This window comes from Mercenaria mercenaria, chromosome 2, assembly GCF_021730395.1.
Source record: "Mercenaria mercenaria strain notata chromosome 2, MADL_Memer_1, whole genome shotgun sequence".
Lineage (NCBI taxonomy): Eukaryota > Metazoa > Mollusca > Bivalvia > Venerida > Veneridae > Mercenaria > Mercenaria mercenaria.
Genome location: NC_069362.1, coordinates 38,077,414 through 38,094,878, shown reverse-complemented (window position 1 = coordinate 38,094,878; position 17,465 = coordinate 38,077,414). Strand labels below are relative to the sequence as shown.

Here is a 17,465-nt window from a genome sequence, read left to right as displayed (position 1 = left end):
TTTGGTCCAATGTCCAGAGGACCAAAGGTCAATAGTATTGACTGTTGACAAGCATACCATTCAATAGCTGTTTTATTACATGCCTTTAATAGTTGATTTTAATTGTTGTCTTATTAACTCAGTGAACATTGTGTTAAATATAGACTGGTCACAAAGCATAAAGTATGGACCAACGATTTATATAAACAGTCATGTAATTATTATTAATTAAGGCGATGATTGTAGTTACCTGCCTTTATCAGTAATATTTGCTGGGCACTAATTTTTATGGTTGAATTAAATTTTGAGGAATAAGCAAGTTTTTCAGTGATTCAGTGGTAAAAACTGAAATTCAGGAATTTATATCCCCTTGATATAATTGATTTTGGTGAAACCACAATTTTTTATGCTCATGGAATTGATTAGTCTTACAGTACTATTAAACGGAGTTTATAGATCAGTCACAGAATAAACCACTGCTACTGGTCAATTTCACGACTGTTCTTAGAAGCAAGCAAACATGCTATTGGTCAATTTCACAACTGTTTTGAGAAGTAAACAAACATGCTATTGGTCAATTTCACAACTGTTCTGAGAAGCAAACAAACATGCTATTGGTCAATTTCACAACTGTTCTGAGAAGTAAACAAACATGCTATTGGTCAATTTCACAACTGTTTTGAGAAGTAAACAAACATGCTATTGGTCAATTTCACAACTGTTCTGAGAAGCAAGCATACATGCTATTGGTCAATTTCACAACTGTGCCGAGAATCACAACTATGCTGAGAAGCAAGCAAACATGCTATTGGTCAATTTCACAACTGTTCTGAGAAGCAAACAAACATGCTATTGGTCGATTTCATGACTATGCTGAGAAGCAAGCAAACATGTTATTGGTTATAACTCAATAACTTGCAGATTTAGTACAGTGCAACTTGAAAAGAAAATATGCCTGAATTTAAAACCGAAATTTAATAGGAAGCAGGATTTAGGTGTTTATAAAATTGGACTTCTTCAACTATATTGAATACATTTTTCATCTGCAATACTAATCTTATCTTATTTGTTATACTGATTTTTTTTCACAATGTATGTTTTTTTTAGTGTAGAATAAAATCAGACAGTGATAAAAGATTAGTTTATCCAATGGTGTTATTTTATGCTAGATTTCTGCATCATAACGTGGTTTGTTGGTAATTATTCAAGGCAGTTCTGCATGTTTGAATAAGTTTGGGGTTTTTTTGACACTAAAGTATGAATAAATGGAAGATGCAACCTACCAATAAAGACGGTTGTGTGCTTGTTATTTTGCTGGACCAATTTGAAAAATATTGACTGAGCCAGTTTTCATAATAACAGTGTATGAGGATATCCCTGTTTTGCAAACACTTATGCATATAGTAAAAGTCTGTAATGTATATTTTAATGTCTTTCTTACAGTTGTAAATGTATATTTTCTGCATTGGTATCGGGAATGGCATTGCTTAACATATGACTTCTGTTTTTTCAAACATGCAGAACTACCTTATTGTGATTGGTACAACTATTAGCATGAACCAATGTAATTATTATGTTTCCTTGAAAAAGTTTAATTGCATGACATTTTTAGTACAGCTATTTGGAGAATAGCAATAGCTATTACCACTCATCTTTTCATTATGGTCTTCATCCTGGTTTGGTCTGGTATTTCAGTAACCACTGGTGGAAATGAATTGAAACTTCACACACTTATTCATTGTGGTGAATTGATTTGCAATGCATAGGTTCCATAACTCTGTTTAATTTTTACAATATTATGCCGTTTTTTTTTTTTTAGCTCATTTGATTTTTTGAGAAAAAAATATGATGAGTTATTGTCATCACTCTGATCGGCGTCCACGTTGCCTGGATAAGTTTTATGTTTAGGTCAGTTTTTCTCCTGAACTATCAAAGCTATTGCTTTAAAACTTGCAACAATTGTTCACCATCAATAGCTGATTCTGTACAGCAAGAAACATAGCTCCATTTTGCTTTTTGCAAGAATTATGACCCCTTTTGGACTTAAGAATTAAGGTCAACTTTTCTCCTTAACGGTCAAAGCTATTGCTTTAAAACTTGGAGCAGTTATTTTCCATTAAAAGCTGACTATGCACAACAAGTACCACAACTCTACATTGGTTTTTGCAAGAGTTATGACCCTTTTGGACTTAGAAAATCTGATTTGTTGGTTAGGTTTTGTGTTTAGGTCAGCTTTTATCTGTCCTAAACTATCAAAGCTATTGTTTTAAAACTTGATCACCATCAAAAGCTGACTCTGTAGAGCAAGAATCATATCTCCATCCTGCTTTATGCAAGAATTATGGCCCCTTTTGGACTTAGGAAATATCATTAAAACACATGGGCAGTACAATATTTCTGTTATACAGAGACAAAAAAATCAGATGAACATCTGCACCCGCAAGGCAGTGCTCTTGTTTTAAATGTCTGTACTCGTCCACTTAGCGGTAACTATTTTTAGCGATGAGTCTTTTTTTAAGCTGACATTTCTGCTCATCAACAGCTCTTGTTAGCTCATCTGATTTTTTGAAAAAAAATGATGAGTTATTGTCATCACTTGAGCGGTTGTCGGCGTCGGCGTTGCCTGGTTAAGTTTTATGTTTAGGTCAGCTTTTCTCCTAAACTATCAAAGCTATTGCTTTGAAACTTGGAATACTTGTTCACCATCATAAGCTGACCCTGTATAGTAAGAAACATAACTCCATCTTGCTTTTTGCAAGATTTATGGCCCCTTTTGTACTTAGAAAATATCAGATTTCTTGGTTAAGTTTTATGTTTAGGTCAGCTTTTCTCCTAAACTATCAAAGCTATTGCTTTGAAACTTGGAATACTTGTTCACCATCATAAGCAGATCCTGTTCATCAAGAAACATAACTCCATCTTGCTTTTTGCAAGATTTATTGCCCCTTTTGGACTTAGAAAATCAGTTTTCTTGGTTAAGTTTTATGTTTAGGTCAGCTTTTATCCTAAACTATCAAAGCTATTGCTTTAAAACTTGCAACACTTGTTCACCATCATAAGTTGACCCTGTATAGCAAGAAACATAACTCCGTCCTGCTTTTTGCAAGATTTATGGCCCCTTTTGGACTTAGAAAATATCAGATTTCTTGGTTAAGTTTTATGTTTAGGTCAACTTTTTCTCTTAAACTATCAAAGCTATTGCTTTGAAACTTGCAACACTTGTTCACCATCATAAGCTGACCCTGTACAGCAAGCAACATAACTCCATCCTGCTTTTTGCAATAATTATTGCCCCTTTTGGACTTAGAAAATCATTTTCTTGGTTGAGTATTATGTTTAAGTCAACTTTTCTCATAAACTATCAAAGCTATTGCTTTAAAACTTGCAACAGTTTTTCACCATCATAAGTGGACACTGTACATCAAGAAACATAACTCTATCCTGCTTTTTGCAAGAATGATGGCCCTTTTTAGACTTAAAAAATCATGGGTAGGACAATATTTCTATTACACAAAAAAAATCAGATGAGCGTCAGCACCCGCAAGGCGGTGCTCTTGTTTTTGTAGATGTTGTTTTAGTGTTGTATAAACATATGACTTGTATTTCTAGCTTACCTGAGCACAAAGTGCTTGGGATTACCTATTGTAACCACACACCATCTGGTGTCCTAGTATATCAGTTAAAACTTGCTTTCATATGACCTCTCCTCAAAAACTGCCTGTATTTTGAATGGTCCTTAAATTCTTGATTGCAAATTTACTGAGCTAAAAGTAGAAAAAATTCAAACAACATATTCTGAACAATTACTTTGATTTTCAAATAATTTTACAGAAATTGTCCATTGGTAACCTGTTATCGAGAATATTCACATTATTCTGATTTAATACAAAAATTATGGGCACCAGAGCTTAAAATAGAAAAACATCATAATCTCCTTATAATCCACTGGTCAGATTTTGAAACGATTTCACACAAATGTACCTAGGGTGACTCTGTACTAAGTTTGTTTGCAATAGTCTTGTTTTGGCCTCTTCCAGTGGCGCTTATAGTTTTCCCTTTGTGTCTATGATTTACATTGAAAATGTTCTCATCTGAATCTGTAGGCAACTTTTTGAAGTAGTTTCACAGAAGTGTTTCTTGTTATTTAAGCTGTAAAACTCTGAAAAGCAATATGTGACCATCATGGCCCTTTTTTTTGTTTTGTTTTTTGTTTTTCCTTTTCGTATTCATATATTATTGGCATCATTTTCGTGTGATATTAGATACATGTTTGTCAGTTGTGCTTAGTTGGAAAGGGGTCTGTTCAGATTTGAACCGCACCATGAGAAACCAACATAGTGCATTTGCAACCAGCATGGATCCACACCAGCCTGCACATCCATACAGTCTGGTCAGGATCCATGCTGTTCGCTTTTAAAGCCTTTTGTAATTAGAGAAACTGTTAGCGAACAGCATGGATCCAGAACAGACTGTGCAGATGTGCAGGTTGGTTTGGATCCATGCTGGTTGCAAATGCACTATGTTGGTTTACTCATGGCGCAGCTCATTTCAGTTATTGATTCATATGATTGAAAAAATATTGTGGTTTAAAATACAAGAAATTTGTGATTAAATGTACATTGTGAAGTTAACCTTTGAATGGAACACTTCATTTCAAATACTTTATTTCATTATTGTTGATAATTACAATGGTACCTTACAACACACATAATAAATCAGTAATATGTGCAAAATTATAAGTAGTGATATGTCCACAGTGCTTAAAAAAGCTGATAAGGTACAAAATAATATGACATATAAAATATCATGTGTTTTAATGTCCATATATTATTCAAACTCATGATTGAGGTCAGTTTTTCACTATTTGTAAATAATTCAGTACTGAGCTATGTTAATCAGTTGTCCGACCACTGCATTATAGTAGCATGAAATAAACAGTGTTAAAAAAATTTCTTTACACTTTACAATTCTCAGTCAATTTAGGTCTGTACGTGGGGTATCTTCCCTTACCTACCACATGTAAATTTTGCTAGTCTAGTTCCATATCCATGATATATCACACTGTTTTATCAGAATGCATGCAGTAATAGTTATACCCCTAGATACATAATATATGGGACTATTTTGGGTCATGCATGTCTACTATTGATATTTCCATCTGTCTATCCATCATGAATGCAAAACCCAAGTCACTATGTCGCGGTCAAGATCACACTTTGAGGTTAAAAGTCAAAAAGATTAACTTTTTGTCTCTCCATATCATTTTTACAACTGGAAAGGTTTTCATGAAACTACTATCATTTGTCAAACAAGGTCAAGGTCGCACTTAGAGATCCATTATCAGATAGCTTAGATTCTTATCACATCTATATTTTTGAAACCCCAGGTAAGATTTTTATAAAACTTGTATTTAGTATTTTCCTCAAGACTACTTGTAGAGTGTTCAACCTAAGCTATATTAGGTTCAAGGTCAAGGTCACATTTCAGTGTCAAAGGTCATGATCACAACTTCTGCTGTATCAAAGCAACATTTGATGGTATTTATCAACTTTAGTTTATGGATTCATTTAATTTTTTTTAGAACTATCATTTTAACTTTATATCCATTACTAAATACTAGATTGAAAATAAAATGCTTTTGCCTACAAGACAGAAATTCAATTTTTGCCAGTTTCATACATTTTCTGTTTTATATTTTGGCTTGTAATTTAATTGAGGTTAGGGAACAATCTGTAACTCAATCAGTAGATCAGTGGAACAGTATTCTGAGGCCAAGGGCTTGTATCCTGATCTTAGAGCACACATTTCTCACTCTTTCACATATGGAACTTAAATTCAGTTGGAGAGAACATTACTTTGAAGGGCTCAGATTTTCAGTCAGTGTGAAGCCACTGCCTTTGAGTCTCATTATTATCCCCCGCCGATGAAATCGGGAGGGGGGTATTGAAATGGCGTTGTCCGTCAGTCAGTCCGTCCGTCCGTCCGCAGCCATTTCTCAGTAACTACTTGGTAGAATTTCATGAAACTTGAAATAAACATGAACCAACATACTGCGATGATGCCCGTCAAGTTTTTTTTTTGATTGGTCAATTTCCCTCAGAGTTATTGCCCTTGATTTAATAAAAAATGTCCGTCTGCAGCTATTTCTCAGTAACTAACAGGTAGAATTTCATCAAATTTGAAGTAGACATGAACCAAGATACTGTGCTGATGCCCGTCAAGTTTTTTTTTTGATAGGTCAATTTCCGTCAGAGTTATTGCCCTTGATTTAATGAAAAATGTCCGTCTGCAGCCATTTCTCAGTAACTAGCAGGTAGAATTTCATCAAACTTGAAACAGACATGAACCAAGATACTGCGACGATGCCCTTCAAGGTTTTTTTCGATTGGTCAATTTTCCATATAGTTATTGCCCTTTAATTGTTTAAAAATCCACAGATCTGTACATAACAAACCATGCAACCAATTGGAAGAATTTCATTAAACTTCTTTCATTCTTTTCCATGAACATTTATTATAAACATGTGATGTTGTGTACCTACACCTGGTCACCACCTTACCTTGGTCCCCCCCCCCACCATTTTTTTTTTTTTTTTTTTTTTTTCATTTTTCATTTTCTATCAATATTTATAATCAACATGTAAACTGTTGTGTCCTCACCCCCCCCCCCCCCCCCAGCCCCACCCAAACAAACCATTCATTTTCTTTTAATTTGATTTTGACTAATGAAATTATTTGCTTCTTGGTAACATTCTTAACTTTTTGCTGGATATATTTTTTTGCCGTTCCTCAACTCTGACCCTTTCGGCGGGGGATTCCAATTCATCGAATTTGCTTGTTGCTCTTTTTTTCACCTGGTGACACAAATATTAATTTGTTTTATATGCAGTTACATTGAATTGATATTATTCTTCAGTGTTTTATTTTAGAAGTTTCAGTTGTTGATATATGTCATGTTTATATGAGCATAGTGCACTAGTATATAAGCAGGCACACTGGGGGACAATGGTGCACAGAGCAGTAGATGTAGACAGTAGATTTCACGCCAATAAATACATATTTAGCTCACCTGAATCAAAGGTTCCTGGTGAGGTATTTGTATAGGTGGATATTCATGTTTTTATTGCCCACAAGTTTCATAAGATCATCTTTTTGGAAACTACTGTTTGGGATGATCCCAAACTTTGTCCGTTTTATTCTGACAAGGACCTTCTCATGAACAGCTTGATGGATCTTCATTAGACTTGGTCTATAGCACCATTATATCTTCGTTTTCTCAATATTGATAAATTTTTGGCACCTTGATTCATTTAGGGGTTGCTTGAGCTAAAAAACAAAAACACCTTTTAATGAGTTATTCTCATGAACAGCTTGATGGATCTTCATTAAACTTGATATGTAGCATTTTTGTAAGTTACTCTCCCAATTTTGTCTAGCAGGGGTCCTCTTTCATTTTTAATCAAATGGTTCAAGTTGGCTCCTTTTAGGGGCTGCTAGGCTAAAACTAGCAATATCTTTCTGTTACTTATTTTGATTGAACTGCTTTTCAGAAGTTGTTATAAGCTAGATCTTTAGCATTCTTATATGGTAGTCTGTAGAATTTCTTTAATATGGAGCAAATTACCTGTTTTATGTTTTTATGTAAAACTAGAGTTGTTGCCATTCGTGTTTTGTTATGTTATACAGATATTCAGTGTAGAGTGAGCGACATTGGGCCACTTTGACCCTTCGGTTTGTAGTATGCTGTCTAGTGTTGATATAGAGCTAGGCGGTTCATGTTTGTGTTTAAATATCAAATTTTACTATAAAAAAATGAAACAAAAATAAAGACAGTTGTTATATTTCATTATTATAAACTGACTTATAGTAATATCTTTACCAAGACAATACTTCATAAAACAAAATGAAATGATTATTTTATAAACCGTACCTTTACTAAGGTGTGTAATAAGCTAGTCTATAGAACGAAGGGTTTTGGTACAGTATTTTACATACCCGGGCATTCCAAACATACATGGACTGTTAAACAGTCTTGGTGTATATTTTGCATGTCTGAATAGTTCAGTATATTGTGCATAAGGCTAAGTACAGAATGTTACATAGTCTGATCCCCAGCAAAGTCTGATCTGCAGGTGAGGGGAAGGTTGTTTCAAGACAGTAATCATTTCTGAAGTCTTTTGGCAGTATTCATCAACATTGTAATTCTGAAACAGGTAGACTTAAGGTAGTTGTGCATGTTTGGATCAGAATTATTTCTACAGTATGGAATTTAATTAAATCATCATTTTTCAAAACTTCAGAATATACATAGAAAATTTATCAAATAGAAAAGATATGGTCATGTGCTTGATTTTTTTGCTAGACAGATTTGAAAAATTAGGACATCATGTAAGTTTTCATAAGGGAGTCTATGGGAAAATCATAATTTTCATAATAATTTTACGAATGAAAATTTTCTATCCTGTAGATTTTATTGAAACCTCCCACACTTATAAATAAACATATGGTGTATTTTACAGTGTAATAGAATGTATAGTTCTGTGTTGCATTTTTTTTTACAAATTTGCCTAGGATGGAAGTGATCTGCACATTTCAAGCTGATTGTAAGCCATTATTTTGAACCATTTACTGTGTTAGATGTTTTAATATCATATTTTAACTTTAGAAAGATAGTTGCATCGCCATGGTAATAAATTTACTCAAGTTTTGCCATTGATACATAAGAGACTTTTCATTTCTGTCTTTATTCTATGATATCTGGAAAATAACAAACCATCACTTCTTGTTAGCAAACATGCAGAACTACCTTAAGACTGAAAAATATTCAATATGACTTCATAGAAAAATTTCATTATAACTAAACATTGAATGATTCAGAATGTAGATGAATATTGGCCATATATAACTACATTGAAGTTGTGAGGTAACTTTCCAGAGCATAAATCAAGGTCACAAGTTAACAGACTGCAAATATATAACTGAAATACTGTTTATCATATATTGAACAATAAAAAAAAAGACAAACGAAGGAGACTTATTTACCAATGATATACACTGAAAACTTACTGAAGATTTGTTTTGTTTCAACTTCCAGGGCCAAGCGGTTTCTACTCTTGTTACCCTGACAGTACATCTTCTGTCAATGTCGTATTTGCCAAGGTGAAAAATGTAAGCACGGAAGACGAGTGTAAAAACTATTGTTTTGAAGAAGATGTCAGATACTACTATATGGAAGGGACTAATACCTGCATATGTGGTGATGTAACTTCCTCCATATCATGTTGTCCTAAAGTGAATGACTTCTGTTCAGGTAAGACGTACCTTGGACCCACAACAGAATATGTTGAAGCAGGAATCAATATCACCCACATTCCACGTCTCACTGCTGGATATGCACACGAGTTTTCCTTAACAACCACGTTAGGAGCAATTGACCAGATTAACTTGAGATTTGGTGACTCCGCTACCATAGAAACAGTGAATGCTTCATATGCAACTGTACAACATACATATACCCATTCCGGCCTGTTTTGGTTAACAGCAAGTGCTTGTGCCGCTGCCAAAGGTGTTTGTGAAGATGCAGCACTTCCTATACGAGTGGAGGTAGCAGCTGAAAATCTTACAACCTACATGACTGGTATGAGTCTAGCAGAAGTCTCCAGTAATCTGACAGCCAGCTTTCTCGCAACTTTCTCGCAAGGATATGAATTCGACATCATGTGGACAAAAACATATAATGGTGTGGTTACCAAAAGTAAGTTTTACTGAAAAAACAGATTTATTCAATATTACAGTAAAGTCAGAAATATTCACAAGAGATTAATTTTTGCTAATTACACCAATTTTAAATAAAGTTAAATTTGTTTTGACAAAAATTCGTATTTTAATTACTTATATTGCAAACTGTATTAACCCTCAAAGATAAAGCCATGCATTAGTATTACTGGTGCCAAGTTTTCTTAAAAACATTCAACATGTGAAAATATCTGAAAGTGCTGTAGGAAAATTGAGAGAATTTTTTTGAGAATATTGCACTATTAATTTCTTTTTCATTTTAGGTTGAATTGACAAATTGTAAAACAATCAAATTGCATGTTCTGACACTATTATGAATGTGCTAATGTCAGTGTTGCATTAAAGAGAAGTTATACCGTAATCGGATGACTATAAGTCGCACTCATGTATGGGACGCAGTGAAAAAATATCAACAGAATTCTGGAAAAATGCTTATATCCATGTGAAGAGAATCTCTTGCTCTTGACTATCCATATTAGATTAAAACAGCATGTATTTAAAGTGAAAATTCTTCTCATTTTAATTAATTGCAATATCACAAAAGGAATGTTAGTCATTTTTGAGTCGCTGAAAGCGTTTGACGATTTGAATTTTGACAGACTGATACCCCTTGTTTACTTCATGTATTTGGTTAAAGTTTTATATAACTTACTGTATCTCTGTTACTTTCAAAGCTATTGCCTATTAAATCCCTTTTACTGGCAAAGTTCTAATTTAGCGTCCAGCATTTAGCAAAGTTGATCATGCTTCCTTAAAGACAGCTCCTTGTTCTAACTGTAAACTTTCTGAACAGATTAAATTTGTTGAAACAAAGTCACAGTTATGGTCTGAAATGGAGATTAACGTGCATAAACATTTTGTCAAGACTGCTTGTGGTGAACTCGAACTAGTCACTTTTGGCAGGTTGGTGTATGTACGTGCATCAGTCTGTGCATCCATCTGTGTGTGCATCTGTCCGATTTTTTCTGGACAATAACTTTGATGGACCAATCTTGTATATGTTTGCCATGAATGTTTACCACAATGAGGAGTGACGTGCATAAACCCCATGTTCCTATCTCAATGGTCAAGGTCACAGTTGGTGGTCAAAGGTCAAATTCATTTTTTTCTAGAGCATTTCTTCTTCATGCATGATTGGATTTTGATGTAACTAGTCACGAATGCTCACCATTATAAAATGGAGTGTCATGTGCAAGAAACAGGTCCTAAGATCAAGGTCACACTTGTTATCTGGCTTGCTCGACATTTCTGCATGAGGGAACTTGCTCCAACAGGGAATTGGAAAATTTGAAGATCTAAATTGGTCTGAACTCAACTCATAATGTAAATTCTTTACCTCGCCCACTTTCATTTACGAAAGCTGATCATTTAGACATAAAAAAACAACAACAGAAAACAGAAAAGTTACAAAATAATGAAGACTGATCTTATAAAATAAAATTGAGCAGTGCCATGAGAAAACCAACATAGTGGGTTTGCCACCAGCATGGATCCTGACCAGCCTGCGCATCATCACAGTCTGGTCTGGATCCATGCTGTTCGCTAACAGTTTCTCCAATTCCAATGGGCTTTCAAAGGTGAACAGCATGGACCTTGACCAGACTGTGTGGATGCGCAGGCTGTCTGGATCCATGCTGGTCACAAACCCACTATGTTGGTTTTCTCATGGCACAACTGAAATTAATATGTTTTTCTTCTTCATTTTTTAAATGAAATAAATACATTTTTGATAGCAACTCAATTTGGTAAATCACTGTAAGAAAATGGTGTAAGTGCATAAGGGGAGTTAACTTTAGTGCAATTAGATATTTGTATCATGTTATGTTATAAACAATGTATGCATTGTGTATGTATTTTTTTTTTTTGCAATTCATGTCCATTTTAGAACAATCTGAGACTGTAATTATAAGCATTTGTATACTGTAACAGCTGTAAAAAGTAGTGCAAAAACATTTTGGCTTGATTTTTTTCATTGAGGCAAGAGCAAGCAAGATAATTGTTTTGTGTTTCTGAAAATATACAAGCAGCAAAACTGACGTAAACATTTTGATTTGTTGAAGCTTAAACAGAACATCAATTGTTCAACTTGTATTTTCAATTTATTTGATATGATACAATAAGAATTAAGGGATTGGGTGCTTTTTTTACAGGGCAGAAGTGTAAACCAGGCTGGATAGACCACAGATACTCATGTATCAAACTTGAGTCAACACCCACTATTTACAGTTCAGCAAAGGCAGCATGCGCAGCAGATGGCTCACTTCTAAAAATAGACTTTATGGATGAATTATCTGAAATTGTTACTGCACTTGGTGGTGAGTTTATCTTGGGCAGAGTTACACCAAACTTGATCTGAAGCATCTTTTCAAGGTCTGCTTAGATTGTTCTGTTTGTACACTTAGGGACTGCTAGAGCTGCTCAGAAACTGTTAGATTGGTCTTCATCAAACTTGGTCTGTAACATCATTGCAAGATCTTCCCTCGAATTTATTTGAATGGGAGCACTTTGTGCCAATTTGGGGTCATTTGCTTGGGTCACAAGAGTTAGTAGCTTTAAACAACTACTCTTAATGTTCTCATGATCTTCTTGATAGAGCTTCATCAAACTTTATCTGAAGCATTCTTATGAAGTCCTGTTCACCTGAGCTATTGTGATCAGTCAAAACCATATTAAGTATAATATATGGGTTTTTTTTCCCAGCAGATCTTTACTAGTTTTGGTTTGTTGTATTTTTGCTACATGTAAAGCACCTTTAAACATGTTTATGTTGCAAAGGGCACTATATAACTCTGAAATGATAATAATAATGATATTTTGAGGTCTTTTCTCAAATTTGTTCAAATGGGGTCACTTGATCAACTGTTTTTATATGCCCAGAGAGTGTCCGTTCATCCATCCATCTTGGTTTGTTATCACATTTAAATATTTTTTTCTTTTTTATAAAAAGCAGCATTAAAGTGTCTTTTCTTTACATTTTTTTTTTATGACAGCAAGTTCAGAAACAGTCTATGTTGGAGCAGAGAGAGTGGGTGGGGTGTGGAAATATCCAGATGGTTCAAAAACAATATTCTCCAATGATCACCTGACAGACCCCTCTAGTGGAGATTGTGTAGCATTAGTGGGCAGCACTCGACAGTTAACCAGCATTTCCTGCTCAACATCAGCGAAATATGTCTGCATGTCTGGTAAGTTATGTGAAAGAAATTACCAATTAGTATTTGTTTTCAACAACGTACATAATGAAATGATAGCTAAAATTAGGGAATGTGAATGATTCAAGGTTCTCGGAAACACTGAAATTGATGTCCTGTACACATAATTGGTCCTGGTATATGCGTGTTTATTGCAGCTTGGGAATCCCCAGACACACGTTTCTGCAGTGGGACGTATGAATATTGATTATATAAACCTACGAATACACAAGGTTTGACTTGAGAGCAAAATATGTGGGTGGAGTTACTCGCTTGTCACCGATAGGCACGTATAGCCAATCAGTGTTGCCTGTTTCCACTGCACCACAAGACAGGCGGCATATGTATGATCAACTCGACTACATGTGATAGTCGGCGTGACTGCATAGGTGACAACTTCTAATTGTTAACGGCGGATTACGTGGTGTTTGAAGTGACTTTGATTGTTTTCTCAAGTACTAATTACAAGGCAGTTTTCAAGATGTTTTTAGAAAAAGTGATAATTAGGCTTAATTATGAATGTCCGAGTAATTTTAAGATGCTGTTGATGTCGGTCTTTTTCGCAAAATTGCTGATGTTACTGAAGAAACATTTATTGATATGTTGATCATAGACATACTGTGCATTCTTAATGTATTTCAGACCGAATGTTTTAACGTTATGCTCTTGATAAGTATTAAAATAAAAGTATAATTGCTCATATATTTTCTTTTCACTGTATGTTTATATACATTTCCGTTCTGAAATAAAAAAATAAAGAAAAAAATTATCATGAGGGATTTTGTCCAACTTGATATTTTCACAAGGGGGATTTCTCCCACCTTGATAATTTCACAGGAGGATTTCGTCCAGGATCACCAGAAACAGCAGGGATGGGGTGGAGGGTTGTCTAGGGGTGATTTTGTCCAACATTAATTTTTTACTACATTTTACCTATTTTACATTTACCTTGTTATCTCACCTTAACAATATTTGGGTGAAGAATTGTGATTACAAAAGTCTGTTGGTCTACACTTAATTTGACAGTACAATAGAGGCCATTGTTCTGATGAAAGTTTAAGTCTGTCCGTCAGTCTAGTCAGTAGTTGGGATTGCAACTTTTTCAGCTTTGGGAGTCCCAGGCCCCGTGTTCACAAAACATTTTCAGTCTCAGCTGAGTTGGATAATGAAACTTTATTTGTCATTTATATCTTTATAGCCTGTTTAAAACTAACTTTTACGTTAATAACTATTTTTAAATGACTATTCAGTATTGATGGATAGTCTTAGTTGGAATTAAACCTTAAAGTTTTAGTAAAACTGATATTAAAATTTCAAACTCAAACTCAACTGAGACCAAAAAATGTTTTGTGAACATGGGGCCTGGACTGCAACTTGAAATTGCTATTGAGAACCTGTGATTAACCTTACCATGCTAGATTTCTGTAATGATCATTAGCTGTTAAAAGGAGTGCTTACCAAAACGATACTGACTGAATAGCGATTTTAGTGCATTTACTCAGAGACTACAGTATCAGGTTATTATGTCTCCATCCACACAGTGGTGTGGGAGACATATTGATTTACTCCAGTCTGTTTGTCTGTCTGTCTGCCTGTGTGTCTGTCACAAAGCTTGTCTGCACACTTAAGTCAAACACTTCTCATCCGATCTTCACCTAACTTCAACAGAATGTGTCTGCCAATGAGTGCTCGGCCAAGTTTGATAACTACCCAAATCGGCTTAGGCACTTTGGAATTTTGGCCCTTGAATTACCAAAAACACTCAGATTTCTTGCGCAGTTTTGCCCTACAAACTGACGCCTGTACTACTAGTAGTATAGGCATCCTTTTAGTCAAGAAAGCACATGCACATATGGATTAAGTAAACAGTATATAAAGACTGACTTACTATTTAGATGATTAGGCAGTTGTAAGAGACATGCGCTTTACTCAAAAGAAAAAGTCTCATAGAGCTTAATCTGTATTTGTCAGGCAATCCATCATTTGGTCATAGGTATAACTCAAATCACCCTTGGTTTTTCCATAAAAAATAACAACAGAAAAGGAGAAAATGGCATAAAAGATATAGAAAATAGAAATATGAAATAATTTGCCAAAAAAATTTAATCTTGGTATTACCGGTTGAAGAAGTCAATCTACGGTATTTTTTTGAAAATTGTTGGGGAAAAAACACTTATGGGGATATCTTTGTTTACTTTCAGATCCTGTAAGTTGTCCGTATGGTGGTGATCTTTTGAGTAACAACTACTGTTATGTACTGGCTAGTACTGAATCTGTGTCACCTAAAAATTGGCAAGATGCCAACAGCTATTGTTGGAGCCAGTTTGGAGGCTGGTTGACAAATGTAACCGATGCAACAATTCAAGCTAAAGTGACATCCTTACTCACTACATCGAGTGTCAGGTATGTTAAACCACCCAGTGAAGGTACTTACACATATTAGATATCCCACCCACAAATTTCACAAAACTTCGTGTTTTACCTTTTTATGCTCCCGGCATCTGCTGATGTGGGAGGCATATAGTAATTGTCCTATCCGTCCGTTAGTCCGTCTATACGAGGTTAACCAAATGGGACCATTTCTTCTAGCATCAATATCCCTTACTAGAATGACTTGGTACTAATGCAGATTTAACCTGTGACCATTCCTCATCTTCAGACATCACCTGACCTCAGTTTGACCTTGACCTCATTTTGTACTTGGGTTGCTTTATATTGGCCACCTCTTGGTTAACCAAATGTGACCATTTCGTCTAAAATCAATACCACTTACAAAAATAAATTGATACTAATGCAGATGTAACATGTGACCATTCCTCATCTTCAAACATTACCTGACCTCAGTTTGACCTTGACCTTGACCTCGTTTTGGACTTGGGTTGCTTGGTATTGACAAGGATGCCACCGGATGCATCAAGCCTTTATTGAACGCAGCTCCTTCTTCTATAATTTGTTCTCTTGAAGTCAGTTATTCTACTGTTGTGAACATTATCTTACATGAAAATCTCACTCAGTACAATTATGGTTATGCTTATAAGATATTTTAATATGACTAACAAGAATGTAATGTTGATGTCACATCGACATGAGATTTAGTGCCATGTATACATATAATTAGCGCTTTCAAATTTTATCAAATGTTTTACTTAATAGCATGTTTAAAATGAAATGTCACATTGAACAACTGTCTTGATTAATTTACACATATATTAAATTAGTTATTCGCTTTGCGGAATAATTTGCCTTCTTTTGCGCCCATACTGAACTCTTCCGCAAGTCCCATTAGCATTTCCGGTCTTGGCATGTGTAAACAAAGAGCATGATGACCTAACAATTGGCACCATGCATGTGCGAAGAAACAGTTCTGTCATATTTTATCTAAATTTTACAATAAAATTCATATTAGAATCAAAATGTTTCATAGCAAAACATTGTTTGAACACTATTTATACACTCGGGTGGTTATAACATCATTCAAAATATTTCACCCAGGCTGCGCACTCGTAAAATTTTTAAGCTGACATATAACCAAGCAATGTGTATAAATCATGTTTAATCGCTGTTTTGCTATAAATTATTTCTTAATTAAGAACTTTTTTAAAAGCCTTTGAAAAAAAGTTATTTGATATTTATTGTGAAATTTTCATTTAACAGTGAGGCATGGATTGGATTATCAGACCAGCAGGTAGAAGGTTCGTACCTCTGGGCGGATTATTCATCATACAACTACTACAATCCACCATACCTGCCCACTGTTACATCTAATGATGGTGACTGCTTCGTTGCTACCAGTGCTGACAACTGGAACTCCCAAGACTGCATGAACATTAAAGATTTTGTGTGCCAATATTCAGTAAATATACGTGAGTGAATAGAGTATATCTATACCCAAAAATTATAACAGCTGTCATATGACAGGCAGCATACTTTTACCAAGGAATCACAAGTTTCTTTGTTTTAAAACTCAGGTTTCTCATAGTTGATGGTTTGATGTAATTCACAACTTGTAATTTTTGCTTTTTCTTTTAAAAATTCAACATCATTAGTAAAGTTTGATGTGCCTTTTATGTTATTTGTTAAATACTGTTTCCTTCATGAATCTGACAGAATCAGACTGAATTTGTTACAACATTCCAAATTTGATATATGAAAGTTTGCAAGTTTTAAACAATTATGTTATCTGTATTAAGAATATTTAGAAAATTTTGTATGTATAACACAGAGAGACAAACTGTGCCAAACAATGTGTTGGGATCTCCTGATATACATATTTCTGCCGGTGAAGATTTACATCATGTTGTTCCTACTGGCAGTTTCCCGACTGCATCAACTTCATCAACGGATTTACTGCTCTTCCCAGGTATACTTAGACACATACCTTTTATGCGGTTTTTGTCATATGTATAGGTGCCATTTATAAGTATACTGGTGCCATTTATTTCTAAACAAGTACCATTTATGTGCCTATTGGTGCCATTTATTTCTAAACAAGTACCATTTA

General features: G+C 34.7%; 1 protein-coding gene across 1 annotated transcript in view; it reads left to right on the top strand.

The window, feature by feature from the left end:
• LOC123562128 (uncharacterized) overlaps nucleotides 1–17,465 on the top strand; it is a 96,032-nt gene that overhangs the window by 75,240 nt on the left and 3,327 nt on the right. Inside the window, exons 23-28 of the mRNA XM_053525275.1 lie at nucleotides 9,073–9,732; nucleotides 11,924–12,088; nucleotides 12,764–12,958; nucleotides 15,166–15,367; nucleotides 16,619–16,827; nucleotides 17,187–17,324. Coding sequence (XP_053381250.1) covers nucleotides 9,073–9,732; nucleotides 11,924–12,088; nucleotides 12,764–12,958; nucleotides 15,166–15,367; nucleotides 16,619–16,827; nucleotides 17,187–17,324 — 1,569 coding nt within the window. The remainder of the gene's footprint in view (nucleotides 1–9,072; nucleotides 9,733–11,923; nucleotides 12,089–12,763; nucleotides 12,959–15,165; nucleotides 15,368–16,618; nucleotides 16,828–17,186; nucleotides 17,325–17,465) is intronic.